The sequence below is a fragment of the Schistocerca nitens genome, chromosome 6, assembly GCF_023898315.1.
Source record: "Schistocerca nitens isolate TAMUIC-IGC-003100 chromosome 6, iqSchNite1.1, whole genome shotgun sequence".
Lineage (NCBI taxonomy): Eukaryota > Metazoa > Arthropoda > Insecta > Orthoptera > Acrididae > Schistocerca > Schistocerca nitens.
The window spans coordinates 122,455,415-122,479,422 of record NC_064619.1 but is presented as its reverse complement, the minus strand read 5'-3'; the positions used below and the strand labels follow the sequence as shown (position 1 = coordinate 122,479,422).

At 40.9% G+C, this 24,008-nt stretch overlaps 2 protein-coding genes across 2 annotated transcripts in view; one reads left to right on the top strand and one right to left on the bottom strand.

Annotated features, from left to right (window-relative positions):
- Positions 1-257: 257 nt before the first annotated feature.
- LOC126262850 (60S ribosomal protein L13) lies at positions 258-14,123 on the bottom strand. The gene is made up of 5 exons (XM_049959718.1): positions 13,978-14,123; positions 13,560-13,812; positions 12,745-12,921; positions 600-731; positions 258-431 (listed from the first exon to the last, which is right to left on the bottom strand). Exons 2-5 carry the CDS (start codon positions 13,803-13,805, stop codon positions 318-320), a joined length of 669 nt encoding a protein of 222 aa, XP_049815675.1. The 5' UTR covers positions 13,806-13,812; positions 13,978-14,123; the 3' UTR covers positions 258-317.
- A 138-nt stretch (positions 14,124-14,261) lies between these two features.
- Positions 14,262-24,008, top strand: part of LOC126262556 (leucine--tRNA ligase, mitochondrial) — a 125,856-nt gene continuing 116,109 nt past the window's right edge. Inside the window, exons 1-2 of the mRNA XM_049959251.1 lie at positions 14,262-14,570; positions 22,750-22,962. Of these exons, the coding sequence (XP_049815208.1) occupies positions 14,460-14,570; positions 22,750-22,962 (324 nt within the window). The 5' untranslated portion in view covers positions 14,262-14,459. The remainder of the gene's footprint in view (positions 14,571-22,749; positions 22,963-24,008) is intronic.

Sequence of the window (24,008 nt, the reverse complement as noted above, 5' to 3'; positions counted from 1 at the left end):
ATGCCCATAGAATGCTGCACAGTGGTTGCAGCTGTGCTCATTTCACAGGCAACCTCCCTCTGATGGGGTCTTAAATGCCTGTGGCAGGACTGGAGTAGTCTGTACATTGAGGATTTGTGAGACATATCTTCCAGCTACAATTTTTACAGGGGTATGAGTTACAGGGCAACAGGTTCGAAGCAGCGGATTAATGGGGACAGACAATAAGGACATTGTGAACGTTGGAAGGCATTCATTGTAGAAGTCAAAGTAGGGTGTAACAGAACACATTCCCTTTATCATTTATTTGTGAAAATATTACACAGTTAACATCAATTTCACTTCTTCTTCTTCTTTGCTTCCTTGCCTGCCTTGCTTACATCATCTGGGTTCTCAGCAGCATCCTTCAGCCGTTTAGCTCTTATACCCACCAAACGAGCATCAGCACGTGCCTAGAACACATGAGATTTGTTCAAGTTTCTCTACTACATGATGGCTATGCATTAAGTCAAAAGCAAAGCATACGCTGTGTTATTAACATGTTACAATGTTACTAGCACACTTGACCACAGGCAAAACAAGACAAAACTATCTTTCAAAATATATGTGTAGACACAAACCTTGCGCAGAGCAGTAAAGGCAGAGAACTTCTTATCCTCTTCGGTAATAGTCCTTGCTTTAGGTTTCACAGATGGCTGCTTTATTGGCATCACTGTTGTTTTCAGTTGGCTAGCCACCTTCCTCTCCTCCTCCTGTTAAAGAATTAGAAGGAATTAAAACATAAAATAAATTAAAAATTACGCCATTTGCAGATTAATACACAGGTATTCACAACAAAAAATGTTTCTCTAGTATCCCTATTTCCCCCAATATTATTCTTGTCTGTTAACTGGATTAATACTAACAGACTGAAATAGGATGGAGACCTTCAGGGACACTCCCATTTTCATGATGAATTTATCTTAAAGGTAAATTCAAATAATAGAAAATCCAGGATGGAATAATGACAATATTATGAAAAGGATAGACTGCTAATCACCATTACATTCCGTAATGTGCATAGTGTACCTACTTGTGCACGACATGTAGGATAATACGTAAGATATTCATTTTAGATTCTACTAGAAATGCAGGAGGCATTTTAGGGACCCTTTCAAAATGTTTCTGCAGGTTTTCATTAACTGACTTTAAACTGCAATAAATCATCAGAACAGTATTTGAACTGTATTGGGGAAGAGAGAAAATACAGATGGCAGAAAAATATACTGTTAGCTTGTTTATAACATTGGCCAGATACTAAAGTGCACTGTAGAAACAAACAGGAGAAAATAATAGATAATGTCAAAATTTTTAAATCACACGTGTGGGGTAACTACTGACATGAAAACCAGTGGGCACTGCTGGACCAAGTACTTGTTGCAGCAGCTGCAACTTTACTTCTCACGATAAGTTGGTATATATATGGAACATTACTTTTTCCATGCAATATATACCAAGTCTTCCATAACTAACATTGAAACAGTAAAATTGCCATCAGTATACACTCTATTCTACCGCTATCAGCAGAAGCTGAAGAATACGCCATAGTTTTTCGCGAGTTCTGGCGGTTATTTAAAATTGCAGTTATTATGTATACATCAGTAGCAGAGTTTCCAATGATGACGCTCACTTGTTTCTTACTGTTTTAATTTCTGAATCATGTACACATGGGTATACTTGGGTGAAAGCAAACTGCACTGTGCTAATGTAGTTTGAATAATCAATCAGCATCCTCAGCTTTGATGCTAATGTTTACAGACTGGTTGGACACAATTTTGTGTAACTATGAGCTTCAGTACTCCCTTAAACTCCATGGCTTGGCAATTTTGCAATAGTGCTACATTAAGGTTCATCTTCAGACTATAGCCAGGTTTGATGCAGCACTCTTCTCTGGACTTTTCATTCATATAGAAATTAAGTACAGCAATGCACCTATTTCCATCTACTTTCTTTATTTAGCCCTTTAATTTTTTTACCCTCTCCTCTCATTTTACTTTCCCACCAAATTAACTAAGCCTCGAAGCCACAGGATGTCTCCTATTAAACTGTCCCTTCTCACCATATAGTTGCAGTAAAAATGAAAATGAGCATTTGGCATCATTGGCCAGCAGGGCCCCTACAGGGCAGGTCCGGCTGCCCTGGTGCAGGTCTTATAACATTCGACGCCACATTGGGCAACCTGCGCACCAGATGGGAATGAAATAATGAAGACAACAACACTCAATCCCTGAGTGGAGGAAATCCCCAACCCAGCCGGGAATCAAACCCAGGCCGCTTAGGACGGCAGTCCGTCATGCTGACCATTCAGCTATCGGGGTGAACATAGTTGCGGTGATGAGTGGTCAATATGCATATAAACAAGACTGAAATGTTGCTAAGCTTTGACAACTAGTATATCTGTATTCGCAATGAAGTGCATGAGTTTGAAACACTGTGGAACCCTCACTATTTTAGGTAAAGAATGCTGGTTGAAACCCAAAATTGATAGTGTGATACTTGTGAAAATTTTTTAGGATAGGCTAAAGGTAGATAAAGGTGGAGTATCTGTCACAGTAGGCAAGAAACTAGCTCACCAAGATAGAAACAAACTGCATGTGATACTGCTTGGGCAAAACTTAGTATCATGGGTGGGCATAAAATTATGTTCAATTCTTTTACTGACCACCACTCACCTCCAGATGTAGCAGAAAACTTTACAGAAACCCAAGTTCAAAATATGTTTGACCTAAGAGCAACAAACAGACTTGATATCTGAGGATACCTACATAGAAACTATCAGTGGCCATGAGGTATTTGCAGCAACAATTATTACCAAAATACGAAGGGTAACTAAAAGACATTGGATTTATATTTTCAGTGAACTAGATACAGAAGCTGTAATGATTTATCTCGATGAGAAACTCAGAGATATTTAGCTCTTTAGAGGAACATATAGATGAACTGTGGCTCACATCTAGAATAGATGACTCCACATAGTAAACATATGTACCCAGTACAATAGTTCATGATGGGAGGGACCCCACCATTGTATATGGTCACTGTAAAAAAAAAAAAAAAAAACCTTTTAAAGTAACACTGCTGCATAACAGGTGTAAAACAATATACAGGACTAGAGACATGCCAAAGAAAATATGTTTGGCTCTCAACTGGGTACTGCATGAAGTACCACAGCAAAATATTACCAAAAGATCTCCCACAAAACCCAAATAAATGATGGTCATACGTAAAGGGTGTTTGTGATCCTGAAATTAGTGCCTCAACACTCAGAGATAACAAGGATTGAAATTGAGGGTAGCAAAATGGAAGCAAAAATGCTTAACTTCATTTTCAGACATTCCCTTAAAAATGAAAATCCCAGGCTTCAATTTAATTCTCGTGCCACTGCACAGAGAAGTAAAATCAGTGACTGGAACTGAGAAATGGCTGAAATCTAACAAAGCTCCAAAGCCTGATGGGATCCCTATTAGATTCTATATACAGTTTGCAGTGGAGTTAGCCTCAAATACAATCTACCACAGATCCCTCCAACGAAGTAGTAGGAAGAAAGCGTATGTCGCACTGCCGGAGTACAGTGTGTGTGTGTGTGTGTGTGTGTGTGTGTGTGTGCGTGTGTGTGCGTGTGTGTGCGTGTGTGTGCGTGTGTGTGCGTGTGTGTGCGTGTGTGTGCGTGTGTGCGCGCCTGCAGTTTCAGACGTGCTAATGGCGACTTATGAGGGGTAGAATACTAGGGTGACATGAGGCTGGTCAAACGCAGCAGGTTGTAGCACGGGCCCTCCATGTGCCACGAAGTGTGATATCAAGATTATGGCAACGATACCAGCAGACAGAGAACATGTCCAGGCACTACAGTATGGGGCGTCCACAGTGTACAACACCACAAGAAGACTGATCTCAACATCAGTGCCCACAGACAGCCACAGAGTACTGCAGGTAGCCTTGCTCGGGACCTTACCGCAGCCAATGGAACAGTTGTCTCCAGACACACAATCTACTGACAATTGAACAGGCGTGGTTTACTTGCCCGGAGACCTGCAAGGTGCATTCTACTGACCCCAGGTCACAGGAGAGCCCGTAAAGCCTGGTGTCGAGAACACAGTACATGGTCATTGGAACAGTGGTCCCAGGGTATGTTCACGGACGAGTCCAGGTAGTCTGAACAGTGATTCTTGTCGGGTTTTCATCTGGCGTCAACCAGGAACCAGATACCAACTCCTTAAGGGCCTTGAAAGGGACGTGTATGGCGGTCGTGGTTTGATGGTGTGGGGTGGGATTGACTGATGCACGTACACCCCTGCATGTCTTTGACAGAGGAACTGCAACAGGTCAGGTGTATCGGTACGTCATTTTGCACCAGTATGTCCACCTTTTCAGGGTGGCAGTGGATCCCACCTTCATCCTGATGGAAGTGGACACAAGGCCCCACCGAGCTGCCATCATGGAAGAGTACCTTGAAACAGAAGATATCAGGCAAATGGAATGGCCTGCCTGTTCTCCAGACCTAAACCCCATCGAGCACATCTGGGACACTCTCTGTCAAAGTATCGCCGCACGTCTTCAAACCCCTGCGACACTTCAGGAGTTCCGACAGGCATTGGTGCAAGAATGGGAGGCTATACTCCATCAGCTGCTCGACCACCTGATCCATAGTATGCCAACCCATTGTGTGGCCTGTGTACGTGTGCATGGTGATCATATCCCATACTGATGTCGGGGTACGTGTGCAGGAAACAGTGGCGTTTTGTAGCATGTGTTTCAGGACGGTTTTCTCAACTTATCACCAATACCGTGGACTTACACATCTGAGTTGTGTGTGTCCCCTATGCATCTATGCTATTAGCACCAGTTTTGTGTAGTGCCACATTGTGTGGTACCACATTCTGCAATTATCCTTAATTTATGAGCATGAGTGTACAATCTTATGGGGGTCGAGGGAAATCTGTGACTGGACTGATGATTTTTGAGAAGGATATCTTGGATGGAGTGTCAAAAAAAGCAGGTGTAACTTCATGGGTGCCTCAGGATGGTGTGTTGGGGGCTCTTGCTATTCATGTTGTATATAATGACCTTGCACATAATATTAATAGTAACTTCCAACTTACTGCAAATGATGGTTTTATCTATAATGAGACTTCAGAGTGGCAGTTAGATGGAAAATACCCGAGTGTGACAATGCACAGGAAAATGAACTGGAACTATCACACATGCTCAGTAATAGGTAAAGCATGTAGTAGACAAGAGTCACTGGTAGAATAGTAAAAATCTTTCAGTTTACAAAGACTTCTTACATACCACTTGGGTGATCCAGCCTCTAATGTTTCTGAAGTGTGTGGGACTCGTACAAAACAGGACTAATAGGGGATACTGAATGCATACAGAGAACAGCACATGTTTGACCCATGGGAAAGTGCCACAAAGATAGTGAACTGACAGACAAGTAAGACGCAAACTATCCCTAGAAAGCCTATTTACGAAGTTCCAAGAAATAGCATTAAATGAAGGCACTAGGAATATATTACAATCCAACATATTGCAAGACAAGCTTACATTAACTGCAGTGCATAGAGAAGCATTTAAACATACTTCCCATACTTCATGAATGGAACAGGAAGAAGCTCTAATAGCTTGCAAATTGGGAAGTACCCTCTGACAAGCACTTCACAATAGTTTTCACAGTATGAACATATATACAGAATAGCTACATTCATGAAACTCCACTGCAGTCTCAGATAATGTGTGCCCACACTAACATTTGTTAGCCCAGAGGGACATCAGAAAGCTTTATGTTTTTGTCTTGATTATGTCAATACTGAATACTTAATGCCTCAACCAAATTACTCAATCATGATATTATTGCACTTTGCCATTACTAGAACCACACAATGCTACAGTAAACAAATACAATGGTGATGGAGTAAAAATCATTACACTTACAACTTTCAGCTCAGTTATGCATATATTATCAACCTAAATTAGGCACTACCTCACAATAAGCCAACTGAAGAGCTCTCACTACATACAATAACACCAATCAGCTTATCCAGAGAATGGTTATCCACAATCCTCCATTTCCACTAATGACTTCCCATTACTGTATTTATAACTTGAATTAAGTTATTCCATACAGCTCTTGCCTGTCAATCAATTCAGTACCTCTTCATTAATTATTTGGTCTGTCCATCTAATCTTTCACACACTTCTGTTATCACCACATCCCAAATTCATCTATTCTCAAGTGGTCTGTACAATCTATCTTTCACATTTCACGTCTGTATCAGGCTACACTCCAGACAGATACTTTCAAAAAATATTTCAAACCAAGGATTCTCAACGAACTCTTAAAAACCTTTGAACATTGCCGAAAAAGTCACCTTCTCAGCATCTGAAAACTGAACCCTACTGATCTCCACAAATCAAAATGACCAGGGTGCTCCAAACTCCACAACAGGTAGGGTGACTTGCGGTTAATTTTTAGACAGGCAAATTTGGGGTAATTAACAGACAGCCCTACAGAAATTGAATTTTTGTCAACTTGTTTTCTCATACAGCAGTATTTGCCATGTAATTTTACACACTTTGGACCAAATTTTAATTCCATAGTGTTTACATTAGAAAATGTAGCATAAAAATGTCAATCTTTTTATTTTCAACTTCTAATTTAAATTTACATTGTACCAGTGCACCAACAATAGTTAAATTACATGAAGAGTTACCAGTCTGCATCACACACTCTTCAAGCAAAGAAAATTTCTTGATAGTGTGGCAAGGAAGGAAATTTTATAAATACTGAAGTTCCAGACAGCATATTGCTAGTGGTTCTACAAGCCAATTTTCATTTATTTCAAGCAAAAAGTGTCATAAAATGCCACAAACACACATCAAGAAAGGTAAATCCTACTCAGAGGACCAACTATTAACAACATCTACAGAAGTGAGTGAAAATCAGAGCAAGCATCAGAAGCACTGCCAGGAAGTATGAACTACAGGATATATGTTACCTCAAAGGACAAGGAAGTCACACAGCTGACCACCCGTTATGCCAGAAAATGAAGATGGAACTAGCAAACTCACTGAAATGTGGCCAAGTGGCAATAGAAAAGTAAAGGACACTATGAAAGTGTATGGGACTGAGTAAAACGTTCATACTCCTTTTACCAATTACAGACCACAAGAAGGCTTGTTCCGAAGTGATGAAATACCACAATTTGATAGTGAAGAAAGCAGAGCCCTTACAGCAAGCCAGAAGACATTTCACAATTGATCCACATCATAACTTACAATTTTATGATTTGTTAACAGGCAAAAATCGCATGACTCAGTATAAAAGAGAATAAAAAATGAATTTACAATCTTTATGCCAATTTTTGCTTAGAACTATCTAAAATAAAAGCGATGAAAGATGAAATGAGGATTTTGGGGTGGTTACAGGTTAGATATTGGTCACTAGAAGCTGTTACAAAATTCTCTTTTTTGAAGCCAATCAAGACAATGTTTATCAACCCTTTTCATGTTAAAGCCACCAAATGTGAAACATCAATCCAATGTAAAAAGCATCAGAGTTCTTTAACTCTAAGCAGTTATGAAGGATATATCCATTCACACACTGCTAATCCACAGTGGGTTGGACAGATATCCATCCACTGCATCCTGTGTCTAGCAGCTAGTGGCAATGACAAGTTATTGGTCTGATGTATTAGATGGCAGCTCTCTTCATGCAATACAGCATATTCTGTGTAGTTACAACATTATCCATTTGAGCGCATGACGGCGGTATGTGCCCATTGTTGCAGGAGCAGTGTTTACTGCCGCTTTAGTCAGTGATCTTTTGCAATGGCAAAAAGACGTAGTTTATCAGATTAGGAGATAGAGCAGCTGCTTTTAGAAAGTGACAATTTAAGTGACAGTTCTCAAAGTTTTCTAGATACAAATGTAAAGGCTAGTGAAAGACGTTTTGATTCAGACATTTTTGATGACAAGACACTACTGCAACATATGGTACCTAGTGCATTTGTGCATGCTAGTTCAATTTTCTCAGTGATAATAGTGGTACAGTTGTGCCTCAAACAATATGACATGATGAGTTGTTTCATGTGTTTTGTGGATGATCCTTTGTGCAAAATGAAAACAACAGACAAACTTGTATTCACAACACTTCTTTCTCAATTTAGCAGCGCACACAGTGTTGACAGATGGCAGGATATTCCAAGTGATTTGTTGGAATACTCATACTTCAATTCCTCCACTTTGCTGGCAATACCACTGATGATACCCTAAAAACTATTAGAAGAAAAGTATTCAAAATTCACATGATTGTGGAGCATCTGTAGCATAAGTTCAGATCAGGATGCAAGCCAGAAAGGAACATCGTTGACAAATTATTGTTGCTCTGGGATGGGCAGCTTGGTTTGAAGCAATTTTATTTCACCGAAGTGCAGCAGATTTGGCATCAAATTCAATGAACTGTGTGAATGCAGCTGTGGGTATGTGTGGTTTACAGTGGAAAGAACACTATTTATGGTAGCCACTATCCAGAGGAAACAATTACCTCTACTTGTTTTGGAGCTTGCACATTATCCATTCTGAAAAAGCCACTGTTTTTATCTTGACAGTTGGTACACCAGTCCAGATTTTGTGACAATACAACAGGAAAAACTGCAGCAGTTTCGGCAACTGATGTTGGTTGGTTTGTGGGGGTTGAAGGGACTACAAAAGCCATCGGTCCCTCAGCAACTTATGTCTACTGTGTTCTGGACACTGTCAGCTTCAGCTGATGGTACTGTTCTGAAGATGGCCTAAGACTAGGCCAAAACTGGTAATTTAAAATAAAATAACCATTGCGACCTAGACTTTTTCATAAATTTTATAAAGCAGAATGAGCTTCATGATTAGTCTTTGAGAACTGGCCAAATCTTCACCACAACAAGGGCCATCAATAGGATACCCACCAAATGCAACACACTTTACAGCCAGGCATTTTCCAGACCTCCTGCTTTACAGCCAGGCATTTCCCAGACCACCTGACACCCACAAAGAATTGAAATTTAAGGAGGCATGAGAAAAGGTCTTCACAAAGAGACTTCATACTGGCACACAGTACGTGAAGCTTTCTTGAGGGCAGCACCTTGCTTTAAAATGTTATGTTGGAAAGTTGATTTTCGTTAACTTCGGCAATATATTTTATCCACTCCCACCCAATATTAATTTACATTCAAAATCAAAAATATGAGGGAAAACTTTTGTGAGAAAGGTGTACAGCACTGGCGCACATTACCCACTTAAAAAATTAATGGATAGAAAAATATTGCAGAAATACTATTTCGGTTATAAAGATTTTTATCTTCTAATGCCTAATGTTTAATAATTGTCTAAAAAATACCCAAATACAACACATGTTGCAGGCAGGCACAATTAAAAGACACTTACATAAAGCTTTTGGCCACAGCCTTCATCAGAAGAAAAACCACCGTTAATTCATATAACATGACAAGATTACAGCATATTAAGAAAAAAACGACAGATGATGAAATAAACGGGATGTTGGGAAACTGAAGAAGGAAACAAAGGAATAGTTCAAATGACTGAGCACTATGGGACTTAACGTGTCAGGTCATCAGTCGTCGTGCCCCCCGCCAAAAAAAAAAAAAAAAAAAAAAAAAAAAAAAAAAAAAAAAAAAATATACACAACCTAAGAACATCACACACATCCACACCTGAGGCAGGATACAAACCTGCGACCGTAGCGGTCGCACGGTTCCAGACTGAAGTGCCTACAACCGCTCGGCCAAAGGAATAGTTCGAGTCTCGGTCCGGCACACAGTTTTAATCTGCCAGGAAGCTTCGAATAGTTACTATGTCTAAAATAAATTGGAACATGTAAGGGGAAGTGCAGAAGTCTATGAAGAGTGGAATATTGTTAGAAATACAAGGAATAACAACGAGCATGTTGGGTAAAATGGATAAGCACAGGAAATGAAAAAATGACAGTAAAATTTTACTTACAGCAGCATCAGTGTGGTGTTCCAATGTTGGCAACACGAAATCTGTGCGAGGACACAATGTGGATCAATGTTTTCTAGTATAATCAATGTGCAAGTATTATGAACACACATTAATCCCACCTACCTTCTCCCACAAGTTAATTAAAAAGCATGGATCCACTTTGTGTGCTTGTGCAGATCGATTGCACTTTGCTAACAGTAACACAGTACACTGCCGCTGCTGTAAGTAAAATTTAATTAAACCGATAATTCTGAAGAAGGCAGAAGACAGTACAGAAAACTGAAAGCAAACTAAGAAGGTTAACTGACCAAGCTAAAAAGGACTGGGTGAGGAAACTGAGGAAGAATTTAATAAAAAAAAAAAAAAGGAAGAGATTTACAGAACAGCGAAGTGTGTTGGTTTTTTTTTTTTAAAAAAAGAGAAGCTATGAAAATAAACAAGGAATGTTAAATACAGGAAGAAGACAATACAAACAGAAGAGAAGAATGTTTGGATGGATTATGTGGAAAGTTATAAAGTGCACAGATAGATAACACCAGGCAGATTTTAAAATAAAGGGAGACTGAATGAAGAAGACTGAGGTCTTAAGATACTGAAATGGAATTTGGGAACAATTCAGGAGCTCCAGGAAAAGAAAGCATCAATCTCTGACAATACAATCTGAGGTACTAAAAGTCTCAAGATCCTAATGCAATAGCCAGATTGAGGTAGGAAACAATTTATAACAAATTAAGTTCCAAGATCTACCTAAGACCACTATACTACCTTGACCTAAAAAGAGCACTGCAAAAGAATGCAAAGACTATAGGACAATTAGTTTTGTCAGTCATGTCACAAAGTCTGTATATAGGGTGATACTAAGGAGAAGTTAAAAGAAAATAGAGGAAAACTTAGGGAAGACCTGTTCCATTCAAGTTCAGAAAGATCAAACAAACAAGGGGTACTACAAGTTGCCCGAGAATGATTTGAGACAAAGTTGGAAATGAACAATGATATTTCATCACCTGGGGAAGGTATTTGGTATCAACTAGTGCACACCGCTGAGAATTTCAGAATGTTGGTCTAGACTGGAGAGATAAAATGTTAATAAAGGAGATGTACACAAAGCAGAAACTGACAGTAGCAAATAAGGAAACAGAAGAGATGAGCAATGGAAGGTGTCAGGCAAGAATGCTCATTGTCACTGAAGCTGTTCAAGAAATATGATGGTGAAGAACTGGTAGGTAAGATCAGAAAGGTTGGAAGAGGCATTTTAATGGGAGGAGGATGGATACAGACTAACATACAATGAAGCAGTACTGGAAGAATCAGCAGATGGACAACAGCAAATGTTTAAGAAAGACAGGAAGATTAGTACGCCAACTTAAACATCCCACCGAGAAAGACATTAGAGATGGAGCACAAGCCAAGAATAATGACAGTTGAGTGAGAAAAACCACTCATCCCCTTCCAAAGAATTATTTACTTCGAGCAATTTAGAGAAATTGCACAAAATCGAAATCAGGATGGCTAGACAGAAAATTTGAAATGTTGGCCTCCCAAATGTGAGTCCATGTCACTGCCTTGCTCAGTCAGATGCTCAAAAGCATTGCATAATGCGATGACTATTGAATGAAAAGGAAACAAACGTCCTGAGCATAAGCAAGAGAGAAATGTCCACTCTTACATGAAAAAATCCTTCTTGTATCTGGAAGCTGTACAGGAGGACAAGGATGATGTCCACAGAAAAGTGCATTTGAGTGAAGTAGTTACTAACCAATTCCAATGGAACGGAGGAAAAGATTTGCTAATTATTACGCCTGGAGTGTAGTGTTTTACTGCAGTGAAGGATAAAGAGGAATATTTGATACTAGTCATTGGCTTTGACTAGAACCACAGGGAACACATCAAATGTAGTAAACATGGCAACTGCAGTGTAGCAGGTTTTTCAAACGGGCTAAGTTACATATAGGCTGTCACAACCAGGACCTTTGCTTCCACAAAAACATGCACCAAAATGCATGACAGTAGCCATTAACATTATGTCACTGGTCAAGCTGACAACTAGTAATCAACATTCCTCTTGACCCATATGAATCAGCCAGTTTAAAAAGAAAGATATCTAGACACTTTTGAAATAAAGTGGAGGAGAACGCATAAGGTGCAGTGGAGTGACAGAATTAGGAGTGACAAAGTAATGAAGAAAATAGGGCTGAAAGAAGATTGGAAGTGACCAGAAAGAGGAAAAACTTGGCCAGGACACATATTGTGTAGAAACTGTAAGCAACAAAGAATTATAGAGGAAAAGTGGGAGGAATGAGAGGAAGGGGTGTGAAAAGTATCTGACGGGACAAAATTAGAAATGGGCAAAAATACAAATAGTTGATGCTATGAAAAGGGCACAACAGACAGCCACCAGTTCAACTCTATCGTAAGACATACACCACCCTAGATATTTAATTTATGAAGCAAGGCATTTTATACTGCATTTATATTTTAAACAGCTTTTCTACAATTTCGTTGAACATGTTTCAAATTTTGAAACCAATGGCTGTAACACTGCTATTCCTTCCACATGGGAAAATTTTCAACTTACAACCAACGGAATTTAAGACCTGTAGAACATTTTTACGAAACTGGCACAACTGAAAGGTTCCACATCCAACATAGCCCAGCCATGTAAAAACAGAGCTCTCAACTCTTAACATTGATTAAACTACGTAAAAATGCTAAGAGCGGAAAATAACATACCGTGGCTTCACCCTTCCTTAGTCGCTTATTTTCATGAACAGGGAATAGTATGAGTTTAGATCGGTACTCCTTCAGACGTTGAACATTCTGCTGCAGGGATTCCACTGACTTGTTCCTACGACGATGATCAACAGCAATCCCAATCGATCTTGCAAAATTTGCATTGAGTCCAGCACCCTGAAATAGAAAGATAAGTACAGAAACCACAATAGGTAGCACAGCAGTACCAGCTAATAAAATTATACCTTACTGTTTGCTGAAATCTCCCTACATCTGATCATGAGAGCATTCATAGTGCCACAATAGTTCATGGAAAAAAAAAAAAAAGTACTTTCACCTCAAAACCATATCACTCTATTCATTCCCAGTGATGCTAACAATCCACAGAACTAAAAATGAACAATTTCCACTAACAGATATTAATAATATACACCAAATGTACATATGATCCTATAGTTTAATGTTTTTAAATATTTTCCCATGTAATCACCAGCTCTCAAAAGCTAGCATACATTAATCTCAAACGCCAGCACTACTTACAAGACAAGCTTCAGCAAGAAACAGTACTACACAGAAAATACGAGACTACCTAAACAGCTGACTACACGAAACAAGTCTTGTAATCCGCATCGTTCTTGAACGTGTTTTCGGTTAATGAGCATGAGCTACAATTTAACGGCAATACTACTGCTGCAACATAATCCTTCAAAATACCCGCAACCATAGCTACAAAGAAAACTCACATCTAAATACCTACATCACATGTTCATACACCACGTAACATTACATAAACCACGTGGTCATATTACACCTACCTTTATTTCTTCCAGTGTGAAACCACGACCTGCACGTAATTTAGTATGATACCTAAACGTTGGACATCGCACAACGGGTCTCAAAGGACCGGCTGCTGGCCTTGGAGCAATAGCCTTTGCCTTCTTAATTCTGTTTTGTCTTCGCCTAATTTTTCTTGCTGGTTGGTTGAACCAAGTTTTCACAAATCGCTGCCAATCCTTATGAAAATGCCCATTAGGGATCATATTATTCCTTTTGGGCGCCATCCTGGCACTGAAATACAGAGGTTAAGTCTCGTTACAGTGGATTAACAAATTTTAACACTGGACTTAACAACATGCTTGTTCTATCTAGAAAGCGATGAAAGAATATACTATATGAATTATTACTGCACTTAAATATCGTCGAAAAAAACCGATGGCATGCGATACAACTTACCACTATTATTCTCAAGTCTTCTCCTCACTACCCTCAGCCGACACGAGGAAAGAACACTTTGTCAAAGATCTTATAAAAGACTGTGTTAGTATCTTTGGCAGTAGGAAAGTTTTCAAATAATATGTAGTTACTTTATATTCGTTAACCCTGGAAAGGAAATATAACTATAAGCACAAAATATTTCTCTTTACTTTTCAAATTGCTTAAGTAGATATGTTGACGAACTTGATAAATTGCGATTGCATCTATGGCTGCCATCAACAGGATCTTTGGCGAACCAGGTGCTTCCTAATAGTTTACAAAACAGTAGGGATATGGGAGTGTTGGGAAGAAGCAATAGCAAATGAAAAGAAGAAATAGACCAAAAGACGCAAGACGCCACAATGTGCGATCACACATATGACAGATGTTTGTAGTAAAACATTTAAAATATAACACTGGGCTGTGTTATTCAAAAACTCGTAAGAAAACAAAACTTCAGAATGGTACCAGTGCCGGCGAGTATTTCAAAAGCTTTTTCAAGTTGTCTTTTCGAGAAACTTTCAAAGTATGGGAAGAACAGCAGGTGTATATCTAGTGGAATTAGGAGATGGGTAAGTGAAAGTATAAAAGAGACACACCCCGTTTTGTGAATCAGGTGTTACATTATGGATGAATTTAGGAAATTTGTAGTGTTTCCAGCAACGTTTGGAAATTATAGGTCGATAAATTTCGGAGAAATAATCGGCCTCTTGCTGCATCGCAGTTAACTACTTACCCCCCAATTTACTTCCAGCTTGAGTTTTTTCCCCAAAAATATAGCATTGAATACAAAATAAGATTTGAACTGTAATGAAGCAATAAAAATAAACGGCAAATTTGATTTCCCATACGTGTTGTTTTAGGATAATGCTTCAGTGTCTGTGTTAGATACTAGTAGGCCAGTGTTTCCACTGATTAAAATAAAATATTCCTGTAAACGTCATGGTCTCCATAAAACAAAGAGAGCAACACTTTGTATTGTATGCATTACAAAATTTTCTTTGCAGAACAAAAAGGTGCTTCCCCTGTGGAGCTGTCATTATGAAACATTAGGGTACCAAATACAGATTTCTTTTTCTTTCCGTCTTTCAACACCTTTTGGATGATTACTCCTTGTACTGATTTAGAATCTATGCTTTGTTTTTCCTATATGATCCAGAGGTTACAAGGGAAATGCATCCAGCATCACCAGTTTAATGTCATATTTGTGTAGAGGGTAATCAAACATGTTAACTGGTTCATAAAGTTTTTGTGCTATCTAATCATTTTTTCTGATAACTTGGAGAGCAAGCTGGTGTAGCATTAAGATGCACCTTTTATTGGGAAATATGCTAGTTCAAATCCCCACTGGACATACATTTCTCAAAACTGCATATGGCAAATGATGGAATCGTTCTCCTTTGCCGTGGAAGAAACCCTCTTCTCTGGCACCTGGTGGGTATCAGGCTCCCTGCCCAACATCTCCGGGACAAGAAACATGTTATTTGATGACCAGTGCTCTGTGGTCCTCAAGGCTGCTCATTCTCTTTCATTTCCTGTTGCAATTTGCTGTCTTCTCGATTACACCTTCTCTCGCCTTCCGAAAGAGAGTATTATGACGACAATGGTGCTGGTGCGTAAGTCTCAGCACAAGGCACTCCCCCCTCCCCCTCCAACATCCCAGGGGTTGTCAGACCTCCCTCTCCATCAGGATCTGATCTTACATTCATGGATGTAACCCCATCCTTACTGGTGATGGACACTGACTCTGCACAATGGCTGATTATGGACTAGTTGACGTCCATCAAGCCTCTTGTACTACCATCCTCCAATGGAACTGTACTGGTTACTATTGTCACCTTCTAGAATTGCAGTCTCTTCTTTCTTTCTACTATGCAGCTTGTTTTGTATTGTAGAAATCACATTTTCTGCATACTCAGTTGTTGGCCCTTCATGTTTTTAAGCTTTTTGCCAGAACCGGGTTGGCCATTGGTGAGTTGCTATTGCTGTCTGTACATTGGTCCACATGGACATTGTTAGATCCTGGGTTCCTCCTCATACTGCACTGGAGCAGTGGTGCTTTGGATCCATTTAGACTCTGTGGTACAGATAAGTGATCTTTATCTTCCCCCAGAGACTAACCCTCCTACCCTTCTTGCCACCCTTCTACAGCTCCCTTCACCCTTCGTCCTCCCTGGGGATTATAATGCCCATAACCTTCTGTGTGGTGGTTCTGTGACCACTGACCAGGGCAGGATTGTTGAAGACATGCTGGCAGATCTTGATCTGTGCTTCCTCAACACTGGTGCCCCTACTCACTTTAGTGTGGCAAATGAGACTTTCTTGTCCACTGATCTTTCCATCTGTAGCCCTTGATTCCTCCCCTCAATTCAATGGGGGTTTCATGACAATTTGTGCAACAGTGATCATTTTGTTATCGTCGTATCTTTTCTCCAGAATCACTCGTCTGGACACCCTCCCAGATGTGCTTAACTAATGTGGATTGAGATGCCTTTTCCTCGGCTGTCATAGTAACTGCTCCTCCAGACAGTGGCGTTGATGGGTTTGTACAGAGTTTGAGCAATGCCATCCTTACGGCAGCAGCTTCGGCGATTCCTTCTTTCTCAGGTTCTCCCCAGTGGAAGACTGTCCATTAGTGCACCCCAGAAATTGTTGGGGCTATTAAAGACCACCACAGTGCTCTTCAGTGTTACCAATGGCATCCATCCCTCTACCACCTCCTGGTATTTAAATGCCTTTGTCACTGGGCCTGCTATCTTCTTAAACATCAGAAACAGATTGTTGCTGCCATAGGGCTGCATACTCCCTCTTCGCAGGTATGGGCAAAGATCATGTGCAATTTTGGCCATTGTCCTCCTATAGGTGTCCTGGGCATTTCCCTGAATGGTGTTACCCTCACCAGTGTGGGCTTTATCGCTGAGCATTTTGCCCAGGTCTTAGTGTCTGTTCACTATCCACCTATATTCTGTTTTCTCAAACTCTGTGTGGAACGACTTCCTTTCTAGAATGAGATTTTCACTCTGCAGCGGAGTGTGCGCTGATATGAAACTTCCTGGCAGATCAAAACTGTGTGCCGGACCGAGACTCGAACTAGGGACCTTTGCCTTTCGCGGGCAAGTGCTCTACCAACTGAGCTACCCGAGCACGACTCACGCCCCGTCCTCACAGCTTTACTTCTGCCAATATCTCGTCTCCTACCTTCCAAACTTTACAGAAGCTTTCCTGCGAACCTTGCAGAACTAGCACTCACAGCTTTACTTCTGCCAGTATCTCGTCTCCTACCTTCCAAACTTTACAGAAGCTCTCCTGTGAACCTTGCAGAACTAGCACTCTTTCAGGAGTGCTAGTTCTGCAAGGTTCGCAGAAGAGCTTCTGTAAAGTTTGGAAGTTAGGAGACGAGATGCTGGCAGAAGTAAAGCTGTGAGGATGGGGCATGAGTTGTGCTCGGGTAGCTCAATTGGTAGAGCACTTGGCCACAAAAGGCAAAGGTCCTGAGTTCGAGTCTCGGTCCGGCGCACAGTTTTGATCTACCAGGAATACTTCCTTTCTGTTTTGTTCCCCCATTCCCCGCTGCATGTTTAGTGAGTGCGAATTCACAAGTGCCTTGCATTTTGCCCCGACATGCTCCTGGACCAGGCTGGGTGCTCAACCAAATGCTTCAGCACTTATTGGTGGCTAGCCACCATCATATACTTGCCCTTTTTAACCACTTCTGGTGCAAGGGGAATTCCCTTCCCAGTGGCAAGAAAGTATCATTATTACAGTTTTTAAATCATACAAACTGCCTCCTCAACTGAACATTTATCCTCCAGTCAGTTTAACCAATGTTCTCTGCAAGTTACTTGAATGGATGGTGAGCCAAAGACTCACAGGACCTTTTGGCTTTGACCCAGGGCAGTTTTTGCCAAGGCCACTATGTTGCAGATAATTAAGTCCACCTTGAGTCTGCTATCTGAATGGCTTTTGCCCAGCATCAACACCTTGTTGGGTCTTCTTTGATATGCATAAAACTTATGGTTCCAAGTGGTGCCACCACACCCTCACCACCTTACATGAGTGGGGCATCAAGGCCCACTCCCGATTTTTATCTGGAACCTCCATGTCACGCTTTTCAGGTACAGGTTTGTGATTCCTGTAGCACAACCCCCCCCCCCCCCTCCCCCAGTGCAGGAGAATGTAGTTCTGCATGGTTCTGTTTGGAGTGTCCCTCTCCTTTTAGTTGCTAACAGTTTTCTGGTGGCAGCTGCAAAGCCTACGGTGTCCCCCTCCTCGTTTGCTGATGATTTCTGCATTTATTTTTGTTCATCCACGATGGGCATTGCTGAACACATATTGCAGGGAGCAATACACCAAGTGCAGTTTTGCACTATCACTCATGGCTTCCATTTTTTGCCTGCCAAGACCTGCGTTACATATTTCTGTCGTTTCTGTACAGTCTACATCTATCTACATCTACATACATACTCTGCAATCCACCATATGGTGCGTGGCGGAGGGTACCTCGTACCACAACTAGCATATTCTATCCCTGTTCCCATCCCCATCTGGATCTGTATCTTGAACGCCAGTCCATCGGTGTGGTTGACACTCATCATTTTATGGCACTATCTATGATGCCTGATTGACATGGCTTGCCACCCTTCATCAACTAAAGCAGACATGTTGGTCACACTTGAGTGCACTTCAATGCTTCAGCAACACCAACTGGTTGTGGATCGCTCTGCTCGCATACGGCTTTACACAGCATTGGTCCAGCCAATCTAGGCTACGGGAGTCTCGAATGTGGCTCGGTATCGCCTTTGACGTTACACGTTCTGGAACCAATACATTATTGTGGTGTATGACTGGCAACTAGCTCTGTGATCGGTTTCCTTGGGAAGGCAGATGTCAACATTGCAGGTTCTGAACCATCAATAGATTATCCTTTATGCCCTATGCGTATGCTGCTCCATTGAGCATCCAAACTACCATCTCCTCTTTCCAGATATGGAGATCCACCTCCCACAGTAGTAGCCCACGTCTGTGTTTATGATTGCCATCCACATGTAATTCCTCTTTTCTGAACTACAGCTTTCCACTTTTATCACCTCTTCTATGGGCCTGCTCATATAAGCCTCCGTGGCGCATCCCTTGTCCACAGCTCTGTCTTGACCTATCACAAGTCCAAAAGCCTTATCTCATTGTAAGGCCCTCTGTTACCAACTCTTCCCCATTCTCAGTGCATTTGGGGGTTTAGAAGTAGTATATACTTATGGCTCAGTGGTTTTCTGTCATGCTGGCTTCACTTACATTCATGCAAGATGCAATGAACTCTGCTCCTTGCTGGAGAGTTGCAGTGTTTTTACTTTGAAGCTGGTAGCCATCTCTCGTGCTTTTGAGTATATCTGTTCCTGCACTGGTGAGTCCTTCCTCATCAGTAGTGACTCTGTGAGCAGTTTGCAAGCACTTGACCTCTGTTACCCTCACCATCCCATGGTCCTGACGATCTGGGATTCCCCTCTTGCCCTCGAACAGTGTGGACACACTATACTCTTTGCTTGGATCCTGGGTCATGTTGGGAACCCAGAGAATGAACTCACTGACACACTGGCCAAACTGGCAAATTTGGTCCTTTGACTGGTGTTATGCTATCAGATTCTAAGGATTTGGAATGCAGGGTGGCAGACTATGATGTTGCTGAACAAATTGTGGCCAATTAAGGAGACTGGGGATTTGTGGAGGTCCTCCAGGTGGGCCTCTCACAAGGACTCCATCGTCCTTTGCCAGCTCTGCATTGGTCATACTAGGCTGACTCTTGGTTATCTCCTTTGTTACAAGGATCTGCACCACTGTCATTGTGGTGCCTGTTTGACGGTGAGCTGTGAAGATGAGGCTGCACAGCCGAAGTCTGAAAAAACTAGATCAGTGGAAATGATAAAGGTGGATTTTTTGTCTTCAGTGATGTGAAGATAGACTTTCAAGAAATGTATCTATGAACTAGAATGTAGAACTCTGTCTGACTCATATTTTAGGGTCTCTTGAAAGCTTCTGAAATTGGCATCAGGTTGTTGATTCTTTACCGCAATATCACTCCTATTGATGTGTAAGAAATTCAAAGTGCAAGAGGCTTTGATGCTCTTGATTGTCCTCCAAATAACACATTTTGTGGGACTGCCATAATCTAGCTGCCCTGTGGCGGACATTCAATCTTCCTGACTATCTAGTCCTGCTGTTAGTGGATAATGCCTCAGTAGCTGAGCTTGTTTTACAATTTATTCTTGAAGGGGGTTTTTACCAATCTCTCGTAGGGAAGTCACGTCAGCCTTGTTGGCTCTTTGATGATGCCGGCCGCGGTGGTCTAGCAGTTCTGGCGCTGCAGTCCGGAACCGCGGGACTGCTACGGTCGCAGGTTCGAATCCTGCCTCGGGCATGGGTGTGTGTGATGTCCGTAGGTTAGTTAGGTTTAAGTAGTTCTAAGTTCTAGGGGACTTATGACCTAAGATGTTGAGTCCCATAGTGCTCAGAGCCATTTGAACCATTTGGCTCTTTGATGGGTTGGCAGGAGACTCTGTTGCTGCCTCTGCCCTGACAAGGCTGTCTCGGTTTGGTGGTATGCCCCAGCCCTTGCCCTACCCACTCTTTTGCTCTTCATCACCCTTCTCGCATGCTCTGTTTGACTTATTGTTTTTTCACTGCTTCCCTGTGCCTGTCTCATCCTGCCTGTGTCATTCTTTTCTGGGTAGTGTTGGGTGGGGTATGTCTGGTAAGTGGGCCGGGGGGGGGGGGGGGGATATGTTCCCCATTGCACTTACTGCCTATGAGGACCTCCAGTTGCTCTCTGGACAATGCACCTTGCTTGCCTTTCTTCCTTTCCCCCCTTTCTCTTGGTTATGTTGACATTTGGTAGACGTTGATGTTTTCTTTGTATGGATTTTGCACACTAGGTCCTTCTTAGGTATGTTGCTTTGTTGAATTGCCTGTTCCAGGTAGGATGGACTGATTACCTTGTAGTTGGGTTCCTTTAATTATTAAACCAACCAATATCATGACTCCTCAAGGGGGACCAAAATAATTTGTACTCTGAAGCCAGTGAAAGATCAGGTACCAGCCACTTAAAGGTGTCTTATGGAATTTATGAAGCATCTCACTCCTCTGGAGTGTAGTTTCAAGTGGTAGCAACCCACCACCAATAGCCTGATTCTCTTGAAAGGAACAGTAGCAAAGGCATTGCTCTGCACCTTATTTGAATAGTGTTTGAGTTTCTTCTAAAAGTAAATTATCATGAAGATTATATTCAAAATATTAAAATGATATATTTGATATGAATGGGTGACAGAGTTGAGAACTTGCAGTTGTACATTTGCTTATTCTATTTTACACAGTATTTGTGTTTCATGTTGCAGTATTTGTGTTTTGTAATCACATTTATCTCAAATTGTTAGGTAAGGGCACTAATAATTGTATTGTCTAGGGCTCTAAATTATCATTCTCTATGATGAAAACACTTATATGTCATCTGCTGAAGGTGTATAACCTAACTGACTAAGTGATTCTGTAGTTGCTTCCTCCCTGTATTGTAGTGTGAGATACTTCAGGTGATTGATATCAAGTTATAGTTATTGTGTCCTTCAAACAAGAGCTGTTACACTTTTCTCTGCAGTTATCATCAGTGTAGAGTCTGCCTCACCCCCTCTCCCCCACCCCGACAAAATCTTCTCTCTTATCAAAATGAATCATGTAACGCCGAGGAAGCTGGAGGCTCGATTAGCATGTTCCTATAATAGGACTGAGGTTGTCATCCTGATTTCTTTAGTAATATATGCAAAAAACTGGGACCATTTTTCCCTCCCTCCCTCCCTCAGCAAGGGTGATGGTGGTGGTGGTGGTTTATTTCTCCCTCTAGAAGAGGGGAAAGAGAGAGAGAGTTGTGTTTGCACAGATACAGGTGTATGTGTTCTAATTTGGGAGAAGATCTTTTGGCCAAGAGCTTACTTTTCTAACAGTCTTTCTGTTATGACTTTCTGTGACTCAGTATCTCTGCTATATGGTGAGTAGCAGTCTACTGTTTTCATAATATTGTCCTTATTCAATCTTCGATTTTCCATTGTTCAATTCTGATAGAAGTATTTTGAGCTTCTTGTACTTCACACATTGTTTGTTACTCATTACAGAAAAGAAAACTTCAAATGTTTTCTTTAGTCAGCACTAGATATATGTTTCAGGAAATTCGTGAAACTTGGCTCCATTACAACAATTTGTTAATTCGCTACCGGTTTTGGTCACTGACCATCATCTGGCGCGAGAAATTGGCTACCAGAAGTCGCATGTCAATCATGCTGAACTCTACAGTCGTATTAACTGTCAGTTTCATGAGTAATAATATAGAACAATACTTTTCATACATCAGCAACCTTCATCGTGCACACATAACAAGAAATTGGCCATGTGTAGTCAGGAGATGGGATGAGAAGCCTAAGCACTTGTAGCTTCAAAGAGCCTGACTACATATGGCCAGTTTTCCGTTGTGTGTACATGAGGAAGGTTGCTGATATATGAAAATCATTGTTCATCGATATTATTACTCATTAAACAGACAGTTAATATGATTGTATGGGTTAGCATGATAGATATGTGACGTGCAGTAGCCACTTTCTTGTGCCATTGACCGAAACCAGTAGCGAATTAATAAATTGTTCTAATGCAGCCAAGTGTCATGAATTTTCTGAAAGAAAACTTTTTACTAAACTGTTATCTTTCTCATTCATGCTGCAGAATGAAGACCTCAGCATTGACATAAAACATAGCATTGAGGAATACTGGAAGGATAAATTGAAGAACCCTGTATTTGATGAAAATAGTGATAAACCAAAATGTTATGTACTTTCTATGATACCATACCCTTCTGGAAAATTACATATGGGCCATGTGCGTGTCTATGCAATAAGTGATGCAATGGCACGGTTTCACATGATGAATGGAAAAAATGTGAGTCAATATTTTTATCGTTGTACACTTAAGTTATTCTTAAGTAGAAGGAGTATATGTAACAATGCAGGGTCATTGCAGCCAGTTTCAGATGTTTACTCTGGTATGTTTTAATGTCTTTGTGGCATTCAGCAGAAACTTTGTAGTCAGTATGTTAAGTGGAATAACCTATCCTCTTCACTTGGACTTCACATGATAATCAATACTGGTAAACCCAGCAATGCACTACTCATGCTAAATATGTATGGAAATTGGATATTCATCCTAATCTGGGTTATCAGCAGGAATTGTGTCAGGACTCAAATTTTGGCCCATTTTGGAGCTATGGGATTCAAATTATAATAAATGTTGCAGAATGTGAGTGAAAAAGACTTCTTCATTTTTGTGAGACCTGAGTTTCTCCTGGCGTATACAATTTTCAAACAACTTAGGGGAATTCAGCCAGGTAATATTTACAGTGACTCCTCCATTTTCAAGGCACAAACTGCAACAGAAAGGCGATGTACAGGCAAATTTAAAACCTCCGTTCTTAGAGTAATTCAGCAAAGATGACACACACACACACACACACACACACACACACACACACACACACACACACACACAGACTGAACCCTAATGCCAACAAAGATGACCATAGTGAAAGACTACAAACTAGCAGTTACTCTGTCCATCTGTTTTCTTGACAAGGGAGAGAGCAGGATTCCAAGCAGAGTTTAAACAAAAGCCTCCATTCCTGTTTACAAGGTTGCTCACTAATTTAATCTCAACAGCTTCCTTAATAACTCTGTCCCAATAGCTGGACGTGCATGCCAATATCTCGGTATTGTTATATAACACAGGGTGACCAGTATCCAAACAGTGTGTGGCAGTAGCAGATCTACTTAGCTGCTATAATCATGTGTGCCATTTATGCTCAGTACATTGGTCCTCCATGGTCCTGATAGTCTGACCAATATATGCCATGCCACAGCTACAGGGAATGTGATATACACCTGCCTTACGCAAACCGAGATCATCCTTAACAGAACCCAAAAGCACTCTAA